At 39.6% G+C, this 23402-nt stretch overlaps 3 protein-coding genes across 3 annotated transcripts; 2 read left to right on the top strand and 1 right to left on the bottom strand.

Moving 5' to 3' along the window:
- Positions 1–2650: 2650 nt before the first annotated feature.
- LOC117297689 (pancreatic triacylglycerol lipase-like) lies at positions 2651–6988 on the top strand. The gene is made up of 8 exons (XM_033780837.1): positions 2651–3145; positions 3558–3669; positions 4011–4127; positions 4736–4855; positions 5299–5544; positions 5870–5990; positions 6299–6496; positions 6907–6988. Exons 1-8 carry the CDS (start codon positions 2651–2653, stop codon positions 6986–6988), a joined length of 1491 nt encoding a protein of 496 aa, XP_033636728.1.
- Positions 6989–9935: 2947 nt separating this feature from the next.
- LOC117297688 (pancreatic triacylglycerol lipase-like) lies at positions 9936–17984 on the top strand. Its single transcript, XM_033780835.1, has 11 exons — positions 9936–9990; positions 10813–11085; positions 12307–12482; positions 13025–13133; positions 13618–13734; positions 14415–14531; positions 15262–15360; positions 15785–15943; positions 16832–16952; positions 17580–17777; positions 17890–17984. Exons 1-11 carry the CDS (start codon positions 9936–9938, stop codon positions 17966–17968), a joined length of 1503 nt encoding a protein of 500 aa, XP_033636726.1. The 3' UTR covers positions 17969–17984.
- On the bottom strand, positions 17230–23244 carry LOC117297399 (DNA polymerase epsilon subunit 4-like). The gene is made up of 5 exons (XM_033780407.1): positions 23180–23244; positions 22885–23081; positions 21369–21453; positions 20347–20388; positions 17230–18893 (listed from the first exon to the last, which is right to left on the bottom strand). Exons 2-5 carry the CDS (start codon positions 23074–23076, stop codon positions 18880–18882), a joined length of 333 nt encoding a protein of 110 aa, XP_033636298.1. The 5' UTR covers positions 23077–23081; positions 23180–23244; the 3' UTR covers positions 17230–18879.
- Between the last annotated feature and the right edge of the window lie 158 nt (positions 23245–23402).

Below are 23402 nucleotides of genomic sequence, written 5' to 3'. Positions count from 1 at the left end.
GCCCAATTGGCTGTTTCCCTCGACCATCGTCTCAAAAGACACACACGAAAAGGCAGTAGAGAACAGACACACTTGCGAATCCCAGTCAAGTACATTTACCTCCTTCAGAGGGGTCCCTGAAGGGGCTACCACCAAGACAAGTTTGATGTACCCATCCATTAAAACACTCAAAGACACACCGGGTGACACAGAAGGGAGCAGTAGGCCCGTTAGGACGGCTCCTTCTGACTCTTCCATCAGGGGGACTAAAGATGGCGTCAGATTGGATGTCCCATTTTGGCTGCCTTCATCCACAACCTCGAAGGGTGTACAAGAGAAAACCGGAGGGGATAAATCCAGCTTGTTGTACCCCTTGTCAGCAACCGCCAAAGGCTCCTCAAATGTCAACATACCTGGTTCCCTTTGGGAAGAGGGTCCAGTTTCCCCCTTTTATATAATGGGAGGTACCCATGACGTCACGGGAGGGGACAAGCCCAACTGGATGAGTTCCTCTGCGATGTCAAGCAACACTCACAAGGAAAGCGAAGGGGAGCGGCCTGGTTGGATGCTACCTTCCGATTCCCCAAAGGGTACCTATTTCCCGAGAAGGTGAGAACAATACAATTTGAAATTATCACTTTTTTCGAAAAACAAAACAAAACAGTCAGCTTCTTAACTTTGGTATTATAACTTCAACTCCTTTAGAAACGTTTTTGGAGGACCGAAGAAGTTTTTCCCGACACCACAGCAAGAAAAGGTCCCGTGTTTGGCCCCATCATCTCTCGTCAGGCCAGACAAAACCGCCACAGTGCCGACTCCAAGCATTTTCTGTTGCGCAAAAAAGGTAAGGAGAAACTTGTCCCTTGTCAAAATAAATAGTGTTGTAAATAGTTTGATGACAGACAGAAATATTATTTGATGGTATTGGACAATCTGTTTCGTTTTTTTAAACCCAGAAAGCGCCGACGAAATCACAGGGGGTGGTGCAACACCAACGACGAAAGCCTACTAAAGGTCAACTGAAGGTCATTCCATCTTCCAAACCTAAAACCACGCACAGAACCAAACAGCACACGGGAAAAACAGTTGCAGTGACAAGAAGGGCGCCACCTACGAAACCCTCAGCACCTCTTGCAAATACGTCGCAAAGGGCGCCCCTCAAAGATTCCAGTTCCACCCATCCAACGGCCCCGTCGTCAAAAAAGGGCACATGCGCTATGCTTTGATGATTGTTTTCATGATTAGTATTCATGGACTATGAACCTATGAACTTTGATCTCCAATCGAGACCTATGCCCAATTTCATAAAGCTGTTAAGCACAAAATACTGCTGGGCCCATTTCTTTGATATCAAAATACGCAAAAATGATTTAAACACCAGTCACAACATCGTCAACTTAATGTCATTTTGGATGAGGGTAGGGTTTGGATGAGGGTGGGGTATGGATGAGGGTGGGGTTTGGATGAAGGTGGGGTTTGTATGAGGGTGGGGTTTGGATGAGGGTGGGGTTTGGATGAAGGTGGGGTTTGGATGAGGGTGGGGTATGGATGAGGGTGGGGTTTGGATGAAGGTGGGGCTTGGATGAAGGTGGGGTTTGGATGAGGGTGGGGTTTGGATGAGGGTGGGGCTTGGATGAGGTTGGGGTTTGGATGTGGGGGATTTATGGGTGAGGGAGGGGTTTGGATGCAGGTGGGTATGGATGAGGGTGGGGTTGAAAGAGGGTGAGGTTTGAAATACGTTTAGGTTTTTTGGAGAGGGTCGGGTTTGTAAGTGGTGCTTGTTGAGGGGTACGGTGTTTGGAAAAGGGTGATGTTTGGAAAAGGATAGGCTTTGTAAGACGGTGAGGTTTTTTAGAAGGGCTGGGTTTGGAAAAGGGTGTGGTTTAAGAGGGTTATAGGTTAAGGAGGGTTTGGTTTGGACGTGGGTGGGGTTTGGCAGAGGATTTGGTTTTGATTGGGTGCATTTGATTTGAGTCTCCGCAGTCTGCAAGAGGGATAGCGTTATACTGATTCATGTAATTTATTTTGTTTCTAAGAAACCGTTCACAATTAAAAGCCCTATATTTTGCAGGGAAAACAAATCCACAAAGCAATCCTGCTAAATAAAATGTATAATTATTTTGAAAACAAACTACCCGGTGTTACTTATTTAAGGACTTTTCATCCGATTATTTTAAGGTCATTCTAATAAGATAACAGAAATAAACCACAATTATTAATCACTTTAACAAATTAATAGTATTTAGTGTTATGAAATTATAATTACTTTTCATCCGATTGTTCTTGGGTCATTTATTAATAATATTTACAAAAAGTAATATTTAGATGGATATTTAGGACGGGAAGTGTTTATAAGAGCGATAATAAACGCCATGCTTTGTTGCCAGTTACTGTTTTGGTTAATGTGGCGGCGCACTTGCTATAAAGCCACAATGGGTGCACTTGCATTGGTATTGCTTTTTTTAGTACAGGTTGCTCTTGGTAAGTTCAGGAATCTCTTTTTCTAGTGACAACAAAAAGTGAATCTTTGTTCTTTAAAAAAAACCTTCATGTTTTATACAAGGTAGGCCTATGTGTGTTGCGCATTGTGTTGGCTTATTTTGATTGCACGTTTTGGTATACAGGCATTGCGCAATGCTGTGCCTGCGCAATGATGTGCCTAACTTACGCTATGTCATCGACTCCATTCCAATTCTCTTCTCTAAAATATCAAAATCTAGGAGGAGTATTCAACGGGAATGATAACTCCGAGAAAGAGATTTGCTACGGCTCGCTCGGGTGTTTCGGTACCGGCTACCCGTTCCTTGATCCCCCGTATCGTGGCGTGAGCGTCCTGCCCGAGTCTCCGGAGTCCATCGGCACTACCTTCTACCTCAACACCCGTAAGAACCCATCAGTCCCTCAAGTCCTAGACAACACCGATGGATCAACGGTGTTGGGCTCCTATTTCGACCCAGCCAAAGAGACCAAGATCATCTGCCATGGCTTCACGGAGGACGGGAATAAACAGTGGTTAGTGGATATGTCGATGGAGCTTCTAAACTACGGGGATTACAACGTGATTCGGACCGACTGGGGTGATGGCTCGCTCGCTTTTTACTCCGTGGCGGTTGCAAACACGAGAGTGGTTGGTGCTGAAATGTCACTTCTTATTGATTTGATCAAGGTACGTATTAACATCTCCCGGGAGCCTTGCCCCGGAAAAGTGCCGTGTATCCGATAGCCCTTCAGGCTGAATTACACTGAGTTCATGGCCTATGTTGCCCTGGTGTTGGCCTTAGTGCTACTTTAAAAACATTCGATAATTTTTTATGTTAAATATCTTTCAATAATTCAATCAGTGTCCTTTAAAAAAGAAACTTAACTTATTGCCCCCGCCTCAAGCACGCACGGCCTAAGCACACAGGAAGATTCATAATATAGGGCTGCCCCGCCCCCTGTCGAAGATGAAATTCTGGACCATGGCATTTTCAACTCATCAAAATGCTTCGTAACAGGAAAACTTAACCCATTTTGAATGCAGTTTATATCTTAAATGTTGATTTACTTTGCCAACTAAACCTGTTGTTATACACTAGGAACTTTACGGATTGACCAGCGTGAGTTCCTTCCATCTTATTGGGCACAGTCTGGGCTCTCATATCGTGGGCTATGCTGGCGAAAGACAGGCAGACATCGGTCGAATAACCGGTAAGCGTTATCATTTATTGTTTCACATTAAAGGCAATGTACGGTACACTATTGGTAATTACTCAAAATAAGTGTTAGCATAAAACCTGCTTGTTTGTAGTTTGTCTGTCTAGTATACCTTCTACAAGCATTTGCTTAATCTGACTGCTCGTACTCACTTTAAATTTGTTCTACATAATAGATTACCTACTTTCCCTCCATCCTATGTGCTTGTTCTTTTGGTAATATTTGTACTATTTAGTATACACTATATCTTGAGAAGAGTATAGTAAACTATGAAATAAATGTTGAATTGAATTGAATTAAATTGGAAACAAGTGTTTATATTAATAATAACTTAGGTCTGGATCCTGCCGGTCCGTACTATGAGGCGACAGATCCACGAGTTCGTCTAGACGAGACAGACGCCCTCTTCGTCGATGTTATGCACACTGACACAAACCCCATATGGAATCTAGGTAAGTAATTAAGTGTTTTCCACATTAATGTTTTCAAAGCACCTACATTTTTTCCTACCCTATTTAAGACCGGTTCATACTTGGATTTCAAAGTGTGTCCGTGCTACGCACGACTCTCAGCCAGTGATGGCTCTTCACGCGTCCACATTCACCAAGGATGACGGCCGATGACGCATGTTGCAATTCGTCTTTTGTGCATTCCCTTATGTATTTTTTTTAAATATTGTACTGTATAACATGTATATATTAACGCAATTTAGCTATTGGCTACAAGTTCAATTTTAATAAACCATCAATAATAATAACAATAGTTAGAATGCTTCATGAGAAGCAAATTTTCTTGCGCCACAACTTTGAAATAGGAGCGCATACTACGCGTCAGCTATATTCGCTTCGCATTCGCCGGAAGTTGAAATCAAAAGTGCTTCTAACTTTATAAAATTAATAAAAGGCACTACGGTAACATAACCCATGTTACGCACAATAGAGCCTACTTTAGTCAGAGCGATACTATGAACTTTACCTCGTACTATCAACGGCCCTAACGAGGTAATCACAATATTGAATATTTCCTCTTCGCTTAATGATAATCGATTATCGACCTTTAGGCATGGGTATTTATCAAGCATCTGGTCATTTGGACTTCTACGTGAATGGCGGCAACGATCAGCCCGGCTGCGATCAATCGGCAATGGAGCAGATTTCCCTTGAGGGCGGGTTTGTCGATGGTAAGTGCCATTGAAGAGGTTTGTGTAAAACAAAGGCATTTATAAAGGAAATACATTGGGTATTTTCGAAATCACGGGTGAAGCCGCAGTGCAGCTTTGTTCAAGTTACAGTATGTGTGGTAGGGGGGGGGTGTTGTATCCACATTCAATGGTTTCTTTTGGTTTCACAGTTGCTGTCACAAAGGAATACAATGGGTTCACGGTTGCTATCACAAAGAGTTGAACAAAGGCGGGTCCACATTAGCAGGTGTTTACACATTTGCGTGTGTGTGTTGTTTGAGGGTTATTTTTGTTTGGGGAGGGGGCAGAACGAGAAAACGGAGGACATGGACTTATGTTTAAACAAGAAAATTTGATAAACATTTCTTATTTTATGAACTTTTGGATTTGATTACGAAAAACAATGTTGTTATTGTATTGAACTTTGGCGGTTGTTTCCCAAGGTGGTGTCCAGTTCGTAGCCTGTAACCATCTCAGAGCCTACGAGTTCTTCACGTCCTCCATTGCCAACCGGTGTCACGACGCGTACCAGTGTCAGGGCGACTACCAGGCGGATTTCATTGAGGGTTCGTGCGTGTTTACGCATCAGACTGCCGAGATGGGATTCCATGCGGATCTTTACAAACCAACAGATGGCGCCAAAAATTTGGTTTATTATCAGCGAACGACGGATGCTGCTCCTTTCTGCGGTGAGTGGAAGTTGAACGCAGAATTTTGGGATGGAATGCAAGATGACAAGCAATGGGCATACCTAGAAGTATACTGCCACCTAGCGTTAAGTGTGACAATCCACAATTATACTTACTAACGGACGATTGAGTTTAAGTTGGCTTTTTATTGGGTTCGATTGTGGGGGGGGGGGGAGGGGGTAAGGACGTGTAATCACTGAAATTGCTTTTTGCTATCATACCCCTTTATACGTACAAGAGAAAACCTTCCCCTTTAATGAGACCTTTGATTGAAACATGAAATCCATATCATCAATAATATTGATAAACCTCTCCATTATTTCAGGCTTTCAATACAAGTTTGAGATCCACTTTGATGACCCATGGAGAGCTGAAAAGGGCAAAGGTCACATCTTTGTCACACTCATAAACACCGATGGCGTCCAAGAACGAACCCAACTTACACAGTAAGTTTCGACAATTTTACCAATAGTGACCAGTGTCTTTAATCGATGTACTGCATTTCTTTGGAACTCCGTGCATATTTCCCTCCATCCATTTAGACTTAGCTGTTTAAGAGGAATCGCAATTCATCACCTTCAGCTTCACTGAGTTATGTTCTTCTTGTAACCCCTTATAAGGGCCTAGAGTTACGTTCAACCTAGTTTTTGGGCTCTTGCATAAAACAGACCCTGGTTCGAATCTTCATTGCAGGTTTGGTAGAAACACCATACACGAAAACACATTTTACACAAGTTTTTTTTTCACCACCCAGAACCGTGCAGGAGTTCACACCAGGCCAAAGCTACATGTATATGGCTGCTACCTCGTCCCCACTGGGTACATTGACCGGTATGTACTTTGATTGGGAGTACGACGCAGCCTGGTATAAACCCTGGGAGTGGGACGTCTTCACCAGGCCTGATTTCTACATCCACAGAATCAACGTGTACTCCGCTCATGACTTCACAAGGTGAACCTGCAAACTAATCTTTATATTTTATCAAAAAATACACCCACTTTTAGACAACAGCAGCTTCTGACTATAGGCGTATTGTCTCCTGACGATGACATAGAGCAAGCTAGTTGAAACGTTGAGACATATTTAAGAACTCACTGCGCGGTAGTGCAGTTACTAACGATCCCATAGCGGGCTTCATCATAAACATTTTGAGTCATATGCTTTCTGTCGTATGGATTAAACATGGCCTCAGCGGCAACGATCGACACTAAAATGTCCGCATTTAAATTGGCGTATACATCTACAGCTGTTGCTAAGGACGTCATATACCCTAACGCGGAAATCTAGCTGTATCGGCAAAACGATCAGAGTGAGACTGGAACATTTAGTGATGTCTTTACTTTTTTTTCTTCTTTTTTCAGCTACATCATGTGTGGCTCAACGGACCCCATTGAGGCCAACAGGGACGTGGCATCATTCTTCCCCGTCAGCAAGTGTGACTGAGACCGTGAAGGTGCGTGATGATGATACCACGCTATGTTAACGATAACCGTGATTTCAACAGACCTTTTGAAATGACGTCATTCCGGTACCATCAGAGGTTAACATCGATATAGCTATTGAAGCTGGCGATCCTCACGTGACGTCATATGCAAAAGGTCTAAATAATGGCTATTAAAAAATAACTCATTTAATGAATAAAATATATATTTTTAACGTAGTAACAATGTCCATTAAAGGAACACGTTGCCTTGGATCGGTCGAGTTGGTCTTTGAAAAGCGTTTGTAACCGTTTGTTATAAAATGCATATGGGTAGAAAGATGTTGTAAAAGTATAATACAATGATCCACACAAACATGCCTCGAAATTGCACGGTTTTCCTTTTACCGTCGACTAACACGGTCGGCCATTTATGGGAGTCAATTTTTTGACTCCCATAAAATTAATGGCCGACCGTGTTAGTTCGCACAGTAAAAGAAAAACCACGCAATTTCGAGGCAAACTTGTGTGGATCATTGTATTCTACTTTTAAAACATCTTTCCAACCATATGCATTTTATAAAAAACGGTTACAAGCGATTTTTTATAGACCAACTCGTCCGATCCAAGGCAACGTGTTCAGTCCCAATACATTTTGCATGCGTGTTAAGTGACTCATGAGTCAAAACATAATAGGCGGAGCAGTTTGACAATGGAAAGTCACCGTTTAAATCAAAATTGTGATTACAAATAACTGTGACTATAATAGTTACTTTATATAAGTTGTAAAACGTTGGTTAGTTGACGATGTTTTTGTTCTTTACCTCCTTAAAGAAACAGTACACTTTTGGTAAGTTTCAAAGACCAGTATCCTCACCTCAATTTGTGTACATCACAATTTTGTTCAAAATAACGAAACTGTGAAAAATTGTTGTTATTTGGTCATTGAAGACGCATGAGAATAAAACGAGCAAAAATCATACTTGTAAACAAGCGTGTGTTTTCAGATGCCGGATAAAGGCATTTAGACTGAAGCCTTTCTCAGATTAAACTTGTAGTGCGTAAAAACTCTTTATAACTGCATTTAATTTTTAATAAGGTTTATTCTAACAGCTCGCTTGTGCTCTTTAGTAAGTACGGATAGAAATAAATTTGATTTAATATATATTTGGCATATTTTGTGGGTTTATGTGTAGTTATTCTGTATATTGCATTGCAATGCCTTTTTTCTCCATAATGCATTTGGGCTTCTTTAACTGCTGATTAAATTTAAATAATTCCCAGCAAGCGTCAATCGCTTTTCATGTTTATTTATTATCATCATCATCATCATCATCATCATCATCATCATCAATAACGAGTAAAAAGGCCTGCTATTAAAGGGAAGGTACACCATTGGTAATTTTAAAAGACCAGTCTTCTCACTTGGTGTATCCCAACATAACCATAAAATAACAAGCCTGTGAAAATTTGAGATATATTGGTCATCGAAGTTGCGAGAAAATGATGAGAGAAAAAAAAAACGTTGGACGAATTTGTGTGCTGTCAGATAGGAATAAAATACTTCTGGCTAGAAGTCTTTTATTATTTTAGTGAGAAATTACCTCTTTCTCAAAAAAATCTATGCTCCTTCAGAGGGAGCCGGATCTCACATTGTTTTATGCTATCAACAGCTCTCCATTGCTCGTTACCAAGTCAGATTTTAGGTTAATATTTCTTTTGAGTAATTACCAAACGTGAACCTTCTCTTTAATTAAGCCAATATATTGTTTAATTTTCAAAAAGGTGCTATTTCATGATATGAGAGAAAATTTGACGAACAGCAATTTTAACTTGAAAGTCTGTTGCCCTCAAATGATTTCATTGACCTCATTACGGTATTATTTTGTTCCTTGAATTCTACCTCGAAATTCAAAATCCCGTGGGATGGAACCAACTGCCGTCAGCTCTATCAGTCAAAAAATGACTTTTGTAGATGAAACCCTAGATAATGGGCTATATTTGCGTCATACTTTGTCAGTTTGAATGACTGCTCTGATCCTATTAAAATGATGAAAGTGTCAATCTACGAAGATTTGGAGGACAGATCAAGATATAATAAAATGTCAGCCCTGGATGGTCTTATCGTATTAAGTCATTTCAGGTGACGACATGACAAGACAAATCAATAACAAATTAGTTCATGGTTTATGGTACGCCCTCAGATGGGGTAACAACTATTTTACATCCAACTCCACCCGTCCCAAACTCTGGTGTTGTCAGCAGTAAAGTGTGGATTCGACGCAAAGGGTGACAGTTTGGGCTCAACTATTTAGTTTAGTGGTAGCCCTGACCTCGAAGTACACTGCAAACACTGGGATGTTAAATTGATTATTCCTGGTATCTATTGTGACAACACCAACACACTACAAACTGGTTTTTATGCTAACAATTATTTTGAGTAATTACCAAAAGTGGCCAGTGCCTCTAAATATCATGTTTTAGGTTTAAAATAAGTGAACATTATTGTGGTTGACAAGTGACAGCTCTCTTCCGGTAAACCCAGATTGTGAAACCGCGATTCAGAGAATTTGTAGATCGCACTAACTAATTAACAAATACATTATGAAATGAAACGTACACAAAAACAGTCTATTCAATAGACAGTTGCTCTACTTCTGTCACTTGCGTTTACGCAGGTTGAAATAACACCCTTGATTGTGTCATGTATCTTCAAATAATATTTCCTTTGCAAAAATACAAGACAAAAATAACAAAAACACCCTTAATTTAATTTGATAGACAGCTGCTCTATATACTTCTGTCACTTGCGTCTTTACGTAAATATTACAATGACCCAGACAAAATAACCATTGATTGTATCTTCAAATTACGATTCTCTATAAAACAAAGGATTGGACAACCATTCTTCCATTCAGTCTGCATCAAGACATTGTTACTGACAAACCTTGGATTGTTTCGGTTTTCATGATGGAGGCGGTATTCTTACTGGTGGTTTTGTTACCGGTTGCGTTTGGGAGCGTTGGTAAGTTCTTATGTCAATTCCATGATCAAAACCTTCGTGTTAAACTATACTGAGAAGCAGAGTTGTTAAGGGTCACTTGTGTCAAGTCCGAGTCGCGAATCACTTTGGCCGACGTGACTCGAGTCAAGTCAAAGTCACCGAAATTGTGAGTCCCTGACTTGAGTCCTACAACTCTTTATACTGTTCTTTTGAGACTTTTTCGACATCATGTTGGAGGCGTACCAGTAAACACATTTGTTTTTATGAAATTGGCCTAAGTTTATTTTTTTTTTTAAATGCATTTGTGGTTTATAGTTTACACTTTTGGTAAATATTTAAAATAATTGTTAGCACAACTTGGTAACGAGCAATGGAGAGCTCATTGTTTGTATAAAAACATGTGGGGAAACGGCTCCCTTTTTTTTTTGAGAATTAAGTATATTGTACTCAAAATATTAAAAGACCCGAAAAGGGGCCTGGAGCCTTTCATAAGTTTTTATAACAAATTGCTTAAATTTCTTTCATATTTCTCTCGCAACTTAGGTGACCAATAGGGTCAAATCTTTCACAGATGTGTTATTATATGCATCTTGGGATATACAAAGTGATAGTACTGGTCTTTGATAACTAGCAAAAGTTTTCCGATACCTTTAATAATTCCTAAACCAAAGAAAATTCGCAATTCAAAAGTCATGGTACCAACACGAGGGTTGAAAGAAATACAGTCTGGTAACCAAAATAGTAAAACAAAGACTCTGTATTAATATTTGCTCTACCACATCCAGTAAAAAAAAACTCATGTATTTGCAGAACAGTATCACACTTTGAGAAATCTCTCTACAGATTTAAACTCCAGTCGGAAGAAAGAAGTGTGCTTCCCTGAGATTGGCTGTTTCAACTACGACTACCCGTTCCTTGACCCGCCTCGTCGACCCCTCAGTTGGGCACCACAATCCCCCCAAATAGTGGACCCAAAGTTCAACCTCTACACCCGCAAGAATCCAGACAAGAAAGACGGCCAGCTGTTGGTTCCCACGGACCCCGTCACGATTCAGAATTCGTATTTCGACCCGACTAAGGAAACTAAACTCATCTGTCATGGGTTTATTGAAAGCGGTGGGCAATTCTTTATCAAATCCTCCCGAACAATTAAAGACTTTTGAAACGCTAGGTGGCAGCAGACTAACTGGTAAACCCATTGTTCTTGACAATATTATGCCCAGAACAATAGAAAATTACCTGGTATACCGCCACATAGCACTCGCAAGTATCCCTTTATTTTCACATTCTCTTACAAGCATTCCCTCAGTATCTTTTACAAGAGAAATTATATAAGATTTTAAATTACACTATTGTTTCTGTATATTGTCCCCAGCTAGGTTCCTAGATTTATATCGTTCCCCGGATAGTTTAAATTGTCTTTACAAATTACAAATCATATATGGACGATGGCTAGAGTAGGCCAATCGAAACGTTGAGAAAACCAGTTCCTCAAAGAACCAAACCAGATACCGATTCCCGTCGTGAAATAAACACCAATACCGCGCTTGTATAGTTTATGTTTTGGTCTAAAACCATTGTATATCCACTGTTTACCCAACCAAACTTAATGTTACATGGGTGTTTGGTTCGGGCTCAACGAGTGTACCTGTTTGGGGCTCACGCTTATAAGCTTTGCTTCTTAGTGAGCTCCCCCTGCAGTATCATAAAAGTGTATTTATTTCCTCTTGGCTTAAAGGCAGTGGACACTATTGGTAATACTCAAAATAACTATTAGCATAAAACCTTTCTTGGTGATGAGTAATAGGGAAAGGTTGATGGTATAAAACATTGTGAGAAACAGCTCCCTCTGAAGTGCCATAGTTTTTGAGAAAGAAGTAATTTTCCACGAATTTGATTTCGAGACCCAAGATTTAGAACTTGAGGTATCGAAATCAACCATCTAAACGCACACAACTTCGCGTGACAAGGGTGTTTTTTCTTTCATTATTATCTCGCAACTTCGATGACCGATTGAGCTCAAATTTTCACGGTTAGTTATTTCATGCATATGTTGAGATACACCAACTGTGAAGGCTAGTCTTTGACAATTGCCAAAAGTGTCCACTGCCTCAACTGTATTATTTCGTACATGTATATATTATTGCCTGTTTTTCAACGTTACTGTGGAAACAAAAACCAGCAAGCTTAGAAATATAGGTGCCTCATCGGACCACAGACCACAGAAACTCCACTCACCATGAAAAAATAACATTTATTTAAAAAAAAGTATATCTCCGTTTTATTACTTTGCATGTCTTGATTGTTGACACCCTTTGATGTTCATTCCATTTTCAGGTCTGATCGAATGGGACATGTGGATGACCGACATGGTCAGAGAGTTTCTGAATCATGACGATTTCAACGTTATCCGTATCACGTGGGGTAAAGGTTCACTGTTCCCGTACACACAGGCTATGGCAAACACCAGGGTTGTTGGGGCTATGACGTCACTGCTCATCGATAAAATAAAGGTAGGAAATGCCAACGTCTAGAAATGTAACCATTATATAATATTTATAAAACAGCATTTTATAGCGCATTCTGGATCAGATCCCTCGATGCAGTTTGTAATTAAAAAATGCTATACATGTGTATTTACAAAGATATTACAGACACACACAACAGGTCAGTTGTGTACAAAGCTTAAAGATATAAAACACTAAAACATCTAAAGGGAAAAAAACGACACAAAAGCAAATCTAATAGTCAGAAAAACAGCTTATCTTCTATATTTTGATGTAACATATTTTAGTTCCTTTTATTTGTTGTTCTATTTCGTTACTAACTCGCTCCCGAAAATACACCTTGGGTGGATTTCACAAAGAGTTAGGACTAGTCTTATCTCGAGTTAGGACCAGTTACTCGTCCTAACTTGGGACTATCCATGCAATTTGTAAATCTCCTAGGACTAGTCCTAACCTAACTCTTTGTGAAACTGACCCAAGAGTCTCTCGCGGGCTCCGTTACAATTTGAAATTAAATAACGTTCCCGTTTCGTGACAAACAAACACAGGAGGTGTACGGCATCGGAGCAGAAACATTCCATTTTATTGGGCATAGTCTTGGGTCCCACATTGGTGGGTATGTTGGTGAACGGCAAGCGAACTTGGGCAGAATCACTGGTAAGTTGAAAGAGTTATCAAACCTAAATACATAACAGCTATTAAAATCGTTTGCAGTACCCGCTGCTAAAATACTTTTGTACAACAAGGGTGTTTTTTCTTTCATCATTTTCTTAAGGTAAGGTTCATTTTATTTGCGACCACATACGGTTGGATTCAACACAAAACATATACAAAAACTTCTTTAAAATCATTAAACTATGTATTTACAAGATTAAGGTACAAAAAGTAAATGAAAAATATGCAACTTCAATAACCAATTGAGCTCAAATTTTCACAGGCTTGTTGTTTTATGCATATGTTGGGATACACCAAGAGTGAGAAGACTGGTATTTGACAATTACCAAACGTGTTCAGTACCTTCCTAGTCAACTTGCATGTCTAAGTGGCACCTCTAGTTGATATCCACCACTTTATCCACCACATCAACTCATGATCTACAGACCAGTCAACTAGTCAATACTTGTTTCCTATTACGCCACAGGATTGGACCCAGCTGGTCCCGGCTTCGAGGAAGTCCAACCGGAAGTTCGTCTTGACCCAACGGATGCTCTGTTTGTTGATGCCATCCACACTGATGCTCAACACACTCTGGACTTTGGTAGATTATTATTCCACCACCAACATTCACCAAACATGACTTTGGAAACATATCAACCCAAAAAAGTCACACAACTTAATGATGCAAAGAAGTTAAATTATCTGTACTATACATTTAAATAGCTGTTGAAACAAAACAACATTATTTTTCTTCTGTTGTTTCAGCTGTGATTGTTAGCTACATAATTGTCAATATTTTCAAATACGAAATCGCAAGGAAAACTGACTGGGTAATTTTCATTATTATTTTGGGCTGTTATAAACAAAATTAAAGAGCATGACGTGAACCTTCGACCTCCAGATTGCCAGAGCTATATCTACATGTAGCCCTGTGTTAGCACTAGCCCTAGTTCAGGGTGCCAGTCAGAACACATACAACCTGTAACTGTACAGCCAGCAATCATACACAAGTTTACGATACAACCTGTGAAGCGGAAGCTGGGGGCGCGGGAACTTGTTCTTCTGCCCGTCGTTGTGCTTTTCAATGGGGGACATTTTGTTTTTCTAAATCAATTCAAAGACGGGAATCCTAACCAATAAAAAACAGATACATTTTTAAGAATGGCGATTCTATTCTACAGAAAAAAAAATTGAAGCAGAGCTGGGGGGGGGGGGGGTCTCTCATAAGAGGATGTGTGTGTGTGTTTTTATTTCAAATTATCAAGTTTTATCTTTTGAAAGGATTCGGAATGATAAAACCCGTTGGCCATATGGATTTCTACCCAAATAGTGGACAACATCAACCAGGCTGTGATCAGTCGCTAATCGAGGACTTTTTGGACGAAGGTGTGATTGGAGGTGAGCACAAAGTTGATGTTCTTTCGGCCTAAGATGGAACAAAAAACCCTCAGCCAAACCCTGGCTGGAGAAATACATAAACATGACCCGAAGTGTTTGTTACATTGTTAAAACTGTGTTAAGGGTTTAAACACCTTCATGTACCCACTTTAAAATCTAAACAAGTTTAAGGTTATAGATGTGAACAAAGTGGATACAAAACACAGGCCTCGATAACGAGAACGAAAACTAGAATGTTACAACCCTCAATAGGAGACTTTCCAACGCTAGGCGGCAGCAGACATACCGGGTAAATTTCCATTGTTTACGTAGTTCTGAACATGCGCATAGTTCTGAGAACAATGGATTTACCCGGTAAGTCTGCTGCCCTCTATCGTCCCAGAAAGTCTCCCATTGGTTGAATAAACGTGGGCGAATTCTGCGTGGAGCACTTCAACCAATAGAATGCGTTCTTTTTGCTGTGACCGTTATAATTTTCGTTATCGCTTCAGTGTGACTAAGAAATGTGTTGAAAATATAAACACTGTTTTTAGAGTGTAGTTTCCTCAATTTTAATGCTTAAAATGACTAAACATCACGATTGTTTTTTAACTTGGCGTCATCAATTTATTAAATGCCCTTAAAAAACCCAAATTACAGTTCATAATGACAAAGATAATTGACCACCTAAAAGCACAACACATGATGCTCTTCTTGGAAACTGATGAAGTTTTTGTATTTTGTATTACAGGGGTTGTGCAGTTCGTAGCATGTAACCACTTAAGGGCACATGAACTCTTCTCCGACTCTATCAACAAGTGTCCTATATATGCATTCAAATGCCCAATGGGTAGGTAGCACCCAATTGTGCATAGACAGCCGTTGCTGAGATCAAGTAACACAGATTCACGGGGGGGGGGGGGGGGGGGGCACAGAATCTCTGTGCACACCAGCACCAGCTCAACGTTTCTTGATGTAATTTTATAGAAGCATTGTAATAGCACTTGTTTTGGTATGTTGATAGTCTTTGCCATGTCCCAATAATGCAATATTAATCTAATGTGAACCAGGTTCAAATCTATGGACCAAACTATGGACCAGACTAATTTCGCTCCCAGCCTCATTTTGGTGACGCCGACTAAAACGGGCGAAGTACAAGATGGATGCCCCATGATAAAGGTCTATTGAACCCAGATACCACGGGTAACATGCAAGCCTCTCTCTAAAGTCATTTAAAATTGACACTTGGTGTTAAATTGTTATTGTTAATTAAGCTGGTGCTACATACGAAGACAATTTCCTGAATGGCGAATGTTTCAATCGTAACGACTTGGCCATGATGGGATACCAAGCAATTGACTACAAACCACTGCCTGGTGTTCAGCAACAGGTTTACTACACAATAACTACAGCGTCATCACCTTTCTGTGCAAGTAAGTTATTTTTGATCATTAATTTTTAAATGTTGGTATTGATTTTGTTTTGTTTCACTTTGAAACTGGCAAAAAAACAACAAGCCATTAAAGGCACTGGACCCGTTTTGGTATATTTTTAAAGACCAGTATTCTCACATGGTGTCCAAACATATGTATAACATTTTAATTATAAAATAACAAGCACATAAAAATGTGGGCTCAATTGGTCTTTGATCACCATTGAACAACTTTGTGTGCTTTCAGATGCATCATACGAGGCTGCGGTTGAAGTCTCAAAAAACTATATATAATACTTCAGAGGGAGCCGTTTCTCACAATGTTTTGTACTATCAACAGCTCTCCATTGATGTTTATGTTTAATGCTTACAATATTTTTCACAATAGTGTGCATACCTTTAAAAGGTACATTCCATGCATGATCCACGAAAATAACTATCACTGAGAAAATACAAGTATTTACACTCAACTAATTTGCAAGATTGTATAAAATACCAAATCAGTGAGTGACAAGGAGGAACTGGCGACTGAGCACCTCCAGTGACAAGGCCGTTCTATGGTGTTCCATTTGTACCACCTTTATTCCAATATTTTTTTACCGTCGCATTTCCCTGTCGCATTTTTTTTGTTTTTGCCGCATTTTTTTCCTGTCGTATTTTTTTGTTCAGAATGTGATAAAAGCATGGAACGTGGCACAAATGATAATAACAACATTCTCAACATTTTCGGGGGTGGAGCCAGTGAGTTGTATCAAGCATAGCAACTCTAGATCTAAGGCTACAGGACGTAGCCGACCCAAGGAGTTACTGGCACAAATGAAAATATGATCTTTCTTTTGCATTATAAGAAGAAATAATAACTTTACTATATGTATGGATTCATTCGTAGATTCACCGTTCCGTATTCACGTCTACTTCAAAGACCCTTGGTTTTCCGAGACGTTTTTGGGCTGGGGTTACGTAACTCTCATCGGTAGTTCAGGTATAACGCAACGAACCCCGCTTAACCCGTAAGTAAACATTGTTTTGTGTGTATAAACTTTTTTTAATTCTAAATACCCATCGCGCAAGCGCAAACTGTTGAACAAGGTGCATGATAACTCATGCGTACCGAGTAGTGCGATGGTCTTTGCGGAAGAGTGGAGACATACATGGCCGTGTCGGCAAATCATGACATTAGACTATTAACAAACACAACAATATTTTGAAAGTATTCAAAATGGCAATCATCATAAATAAGTAAAGTAATGGACAAATAAATAAAAAGTAAGACTGGAACGTACTCAATATGTTTAACAAGCTTTTGGGTTTGTTTTATTTTATTTAAAAAAGTTTGGTCCAAGCGATGGCTGCAAACTACATATTTAAATGACCCTTTCCTAAAATTGTACTTAGCACATCTCTGAGACCCTTTTCCATGAATACTAACTGGTTTCCTCCCAAGATGTGAAATAAGACTCAATTCCACATCTATGATACTCTTCTGCATTGAAAACGCTACTTGGTTTCATCCTCGCTAGTTGTAAGAAAACTAATAGTCCGTCAATGTATGAAAAAGAACATTGGAATCACAGCTTGTGCCTAAAACATGAAATATAATGTGTTTTTTTTGCATTGTTCTCACCCCTACAAAATAGAGAAAGTTTAGACTTCGTCCCAGGCACCGACATGAACTTTATCATCAACACTGACATTGACCCCGGTGACCTTTCTGGTTTGACCTTCTACTGGGAATATGACTTTGAACTTCTGAACCCCTGGGACTGGCCAATCTTTGAAGACCTAGAAGTCTTCATAGCCAAGATCGAAGTGGATGGACTTGTTTTACAAAAAAGGTTTGCACATTTGTCGCTATCTATCGTTTACATTATTCCCAACGTTAGTTGCCCTTTAGACTGAATTTAATGTCCGTCTTTTCTTTCATTGTGTGTCTTTTCTTTCTTACAGTTACGTCATGTGTAACAGCAAGCCAAAGAAAGGAATCAACTCAAAGAAAGAAGCTCACTTCTACAAATCAAATTGTTAATAAGAACTACAGTCTAACAAAGTATCTTAACAAGTAAATTAAGATCCTTAACTCTGAGCTAAGGACATAGGAGGTTTGATATATTATTACTTATCACACAAGCGTGAATGGAATACAGAAAAATATAGCGCTTCTGCGTCCCATATCCACTGAGGCCAAAGGCCAAGTCTGATATGGGACGCAGACGGGCTATATTTTTCCGTGTTCCACGAGTGCGCATGTTTTACGAGTTTATTTTCCAGTCTCACGTGCAACGTACAAAGTTTAAAACTTCAGATCGTCATTTCGCGACGAACAGCATGCACGCACACAAAGTTTAGAATGTTATTGGTGCACTGTCTGTATGCAGAGCGTGAGGCATTGGCACTCACAATACGTAGATGTCATAGTTTGAACCATAGCAGTCGAAGCAGTCAACATCTGTAAAATAGACCCCTCTTCTCAGTGACATCACATAGGGCTGTGGGCTCCGTACAGTCTGCCATTTAATTGTAGAAGATGTGTTCCTTAATTGCGCAGTCCACAGCAACACACCAAATCTGTCTCCAGAATGGTTCAACTAAGATTTAGCGTACACCGTAGGTCATGATGTCAGGAAGATTTTGGTCAATAAGTTCAAAGTTCAATTCACTGAAACTATGTTATTTCTATGAGGCTAACATATTTCACAGATATTTACAATCTCCATACTGGATTTCAATGGAAAGCTTTTTTTTTTATTTAATCTCAGAAAGAATACTTTCATCTTGATTAAAAAACTGATGTATTTTACTTTTATTTGGAGTAAGCTGATTTGCAGTAAAATGTCACTTTGCTTTATTTTTGTCTGCATCAGCAAGTTTACCTTGTATCCATTTGGACGAACAAAAGGCAAAGGGTTCAGGTTTTTGACCTCAGATAATCCAGTCCATTCAATCCATCATTCCTATTGATAAAATAAAGAAGACAAAAACAATGAAAGTATTTTGTCCGCTCAAACAGTTCCTTATTGTAAAGGGCACACTTCATACTTAAAGGCAGTGGACACTATTGGTAATTACTCGAAATAATTATTAGCATAAAACCGTACTTGGTAACGAGTAATGGGGAGAGGTTGATAGTATAAAACATTGTGAGAAACAGCTCCCTCTGAAGTGCCATAGTTTTGGAGAAAGACGTTTGATTTCGAGACCTCAGGTTTAGAATTTGAAGTCTCTAAATCAACCATCTAAACACACACACCTTCGAGTGACAAGGGTGTTTTCTTCTCTCATTATTATCTCGCAAGTTCGATGACCGATTGAGCTCATATTTTTCACAGGTTTGTTACTTTATGCATATGTTGAGATACACCAACTGTGAAGGCTAGTCTTTGACAATTACCATAGTTTTTGCGAGAAAGAAGTAATTTTCCACGAATTTGATTTTGAGACCTCAGGTTTAGAACTTGAGGTCTCGAAATCAACCATCTAAACACACACAACTTCGTGTGACAAGGGTGTTTTCTTCTATCATTATTATCTCGCAAGTTCTATGACCGATTGAGCTCAAATTTTCACAGGTTTGTTACTTTAGGCAGGGTTAAAATAACAAATCTGTTAGAAATTTGGACTCTAATGGTCATTAAAATTGCAAGATAATAATAAAAGGAAAAAAAACCTGTTGCAAAAAGTTGTGTACTTATAGATGCCTTATAAAAGGCTATATTATAAGTACTTTATTATTTGAGTGAGAAAACACCTCTTTCTCAAAAACTTTGATACTTCAGAGGGAACTGTTTCTCACAATGTTTTATACTATCAACAGCTCTCCATTGCTTGTTGTTACCAAGAAAGTTTTTACGCTAAAAATTATTTTGAGTAATTACCAAGTGTCCAGTGCTTTTAAAACAATATACATGGGAACAAATTGTTTGCAAAATGTCCCGATTAAAGGAACACGTTGCCTTGGATCAGTCGAGTTGGTCCTTGAAAAGCGTTTGTTACCGTTTGTTACCGTTTGTTATAAAATGCACAACCGGGAAAAAGAAGTTGTAAAAGTAGAACACAATGATCCACACAAACATGCCTCGAAATTGCTTGGTTTCCCTTTTACCTCGTCAACTAACATGGTCGGCCATTTAAGGGAGTCAAATTTTTGACTCCCATAAATGGCCGACCATGTTAGTTCGCACAGTAAAAGGAAAACCACAAAATTTAGAGGCAAATTTGTGGCGATCATTGTATTCCACTTTTAAAACATCGTTCCAATCATATGCATTTAATAGAAAACAGTTACAAAACGCTTTTTATAGACCAGCTCGTCCGATCCAAGGCAACGTGTTCCTTTAAGTGTGATACATGTACTTGCACAATCAACTAAATAATGAGAAAAATTGTACAGGTGTATTGTCTACCCACCTTCAAGAAAAGCATACGCATCCAAAGCTTCTATCGAAAGGTCTGAAATGAATCAAAAAAATATTAATATTAACAAAGGGCCATTTAAGGATGCAAAATAATTAGAATAAAACAAATATTTACATGATTGTAAAACAAAGTCAAGAATGAATTTCACATGACAGCAGATGACAAAAAAAGGAAAAGTACCTGGCTGCAGAATGAAACTAATATTCACAAGGCTGCAGAATAGATGACAGTTTATTAAGTAGATTTACAGTTAAACCATAGAGAAAGGACCACGGAAGGAGTTAGAACTAAAACCTACAGACCATCACCCTAAGCTTTTCCTTAAGAAAATGCATTGTGAATGACGACTGCTCTTCCATGGGCTGTTTGCCTTCGTAAATAATCATTGTCGCCGCTGATTTGCTGGCCATGGTAACCGACAGCCTGGTTGATAACAATTTTGCTGCTGTCAAACCATGAATAAGCATGGAATTGAATGGTCATATCATTAAGCGATTTCGCATGAATTCCTACATTCAGATATAAATTGTTTTAAACTGGCAAGGGTCGATTTCACAAAGAGTTAGGACTCGTCTTATCTCGAGTTAGGACGAGTAACTCGTCTTAACTTAGGATTAATCTTAAGGTCCACATGCTACAGTGCAGGCTTGGGACTCGTCCTAAGTCATAAGATTAGTCTTAAGTTAGGAAGAGTTTTGTGAAATCGTCGGCAGGAGTTTTAATAACTGATGAACCATCTCTGTTGATGGCCAGCTGTGGCCAACAGAGAAATTTGTTCCAATATTTAACAATTAATCTTTTCAGAATTTGTTTAAAAAGTGGAGCATACTTTGAATAATTGCATGTAAAAAAGCAACCATGTGGCTGTTACATCCCTGGTGTTGGCAGTGGTTGATTTGTTGCTGGGACATTTCAACTCCTTCCGTGGTTGTTTCTCTGTGATTATACTATTTCAAGACATTCATATGGCACAGTGGTTCCCTTTACTAGGGCTGGGGTGGTTACCTACGTACCTACATCCTGTCTTTTTATCGTCTTCCGCTTCCCTCTGGCAGTTTGGTTGTATGAGGTTTTGGCAAAATGCTGCAAGAACATCTCCTGTTTAACCCCCAAAAAAATACAATACTCGTTAATTTATACACCAGCAAGGAAATAGCATTACACTCAGTGTGGCAGCAGTAGATTATGTGGTCCCCTGTTTTTAAGTTTTGCTGCTGATTCATGTAAATGAAGTCACCGTGAAATGGTTTTGAGCACAACAATAATCGAGCGAATAATTAAAATGTATGATGTTGCATCATTGACAGTTTTCAAGCTATTTTGTTGTTTTTCGGGGGTATATTTCTGGTGGCTGGGTGTATGGAAAATCACAGCAAAGTGTTGAATGTCTATTCCCATTGTTAAAATGTTAGGTAATGGTTCACTTGCTTGGGCAGATATTCATACCGCAGATGTCAAAATTCTGAAGAAAGTAAAGCGCCCCAGTAAAGCGCCCTAGCCCAGCTAACTTACTGGCTGGGCGTGTGTGTAGCCCAGGTTGGACTCCTCCGTGGCATGCAACGCGACGGAGTCCAGGGTATAAAGCTCCCGTACCATTTTCCAAAATGTTTTCAAAATTATTCTACCTAACTCAGGAATCTGAACTTTTACTTATCTACACACGTTTGTCCTAGAATTAAAAAACACTCGATCCGTGCTTTGCGTACAAAAACATAAGGACACGCGTCTGGGAACCAGACGTCTGATTCCTAGACGAGTGTCCATAAGGTTTTGTACACAAAGCACGGATCGTGTGGGTTTATTTATTCTATGACGGACGAATGTGTGCGAAAATTCTCCACGTTTGTCCTGGGAAAAATATAACATGCACACGCTCGTCACGTGTCGTGACTTCGCGATGCGTTCGGCAGAGTTCGGGGACAATCAGCATTTGTAGTGTAGTGGTAAAACGGAGTATTTGGGGACTGAATTATGGTAAGAATTTATAACTTTTAACATTTTTTGAGATTGCGGAGTGGGTTCTCTGGTCGCCCCCTCGGACATTGAGATATCAAAGGACACATAGAGCCTAATCTTGGCGAGATTAAAATTAAAATAAAGAGAGATTTCTGATTCCAAAATTCGTTGAACAATGATTGAACCATGGGTTGTTAAACGCGTGAGAGATATAAACCTATATGAGGTTACGGGAGACGATAGCCGGACGAAACCGAAATAGTTCTAGGAGTAGGCGTGTGTGCACGTGGCCGTGGGGGTATTTCGTGCACGGATTATGACGGATGGACTTGCTTCTAATCTCACTCAAGAAAAAAGAAAGTTTAGAAACTATTGATTAAGAGTCAGGAAAAGTTTCCGTATGGCGCCACCACTTTTTCATTCGAAATAAAATAATATAAGTATCTAATTCTAATACACCAGATTGATATATCCCTTTTTGTAAAAATGAGTGAAAAAGTGGTGGCGCCATACGGAAAGTTATCCAAGAGTCAGAGCAACCTAAATGACAACAAGTGAGTAAGTTAACTGTACCGTTGCCTTGGCAATGAGGAGTACTGATTCCTGGCTGGCGAGTGTGACGTCGGGATCTGTTTTGATGATGTTTTTTATTCTTGTCAGTGGCAGACGTGTAATGCGGTCATGTCGAGTTGACTTGTTTTTCAAAGACGTCTCCTCTGGGTTTCCACTGCTACTTTCCCGTCTTTCAACTACATCTGAATCCATCTTAGCTGGCAAAAAAACCCAAATCAGCAGTTAAATTAGTCTGAATTTTAACCGTTTCTTAATCCGTCAAAACTCAACTCAAGATTGGCGCCCTCAAGATTACCTTTTTTTGTTCCACTCTCTCCTCCGCCGCCTGTCCGCGCGGATGGCTTGGGTGAGCGATCTCGAACACCGAGGCCAGCGGATATAAAAGCAGGGGACCAGTCTAAACCTCTTACCCATGGTTTACTTTACTTCCAATCACGTTTACAGTAGGGGAGAGCGATCACTACGTGCGCGACACACTTTTGGGGACGAGATTAGATTTTAGCAGTTTGGTGATTTGA

The sequence above is a fragment of the Asterias rubens genome, chromosome 12, assembly GCF_902459465.1.
Source record: "Asterias rubens chromosome 12, eAstRub1.3, whole genome shotgun sequence".
NCBI classification, from domain to species: domain Eukaryota; kingdom Metazoa; phylum Echinodermata; class Asteroidea; order Forcipulatida; family Asteriidae; genus Asterias; species Asterias rubens.
The sequence above is the reverse complement of the archived record's forward strand: the minus strand, read 5'-3'. Positions and strand labels throughout refer to the sequence as shown.

Coding starts and splice junctions, on each gene's coding strand:
- LOC117297689 (XM_033780837.1), top strand. CDS start 2,651: ATGTCATCGACTCCATTCCAATTCTCTTCTCTAAAATATCAAAATCTA. Junction 5,545..5,869: donor GGATGCTGCTCCTTTCTGCG/GTGAGTGGAAGT, acceptor CCATTATTTCAG/GCTTTCAATACAAGTTTGAG. Junction 5,991..6,298: donor GAACGAACCCAACTTACACA/GTAAGTTTCGAC, acceptor TTCACCACCCAG/AACCGTGCAGGAGTTCACAC.
- LOC117297688 (XM_033780835.1), top strand. CDS start 9,936: ATGGAGGCGGTATTCTTACTGGTGGTTTTGTTACCGGTTGCGTTTGGG. Junction 11,086..12,306: donor TCATGGGTTTATTGAAAGCG/GTGGGCAATTCT, acceptor TTCCATTTTCAG/GTCTGATCGAATGGGACATG. Junction 15,944..16,831: donor GTCATCACCTTTCTGTGCAA/GTAAGTTATTTT, acceptor ATTCATTCGTAG/ATTCACCGTTCCGTATTCAC.
- LOC117297399 (XM_033780407.1), bottom strand. CDS start 23,076: ATGGATTCAGATGTAGTTGAAAGACGGGAAAGTAGCAGTGGAAACCCA. Junction 21,454..22,884: donor TCCTCATTGCCAAGGCAACG/GTACAGTTAACT, acceptor GGGGTTAAACAG/GAGATGTTCTTGCAGCATTT. Junction 20,389..21,368: donor GATAAAAAGACAGGATGTAG/GTACGTAGGTAA, acceptor GATTCATTTCAG/ACCTTTCGATAGAAGCTTTG.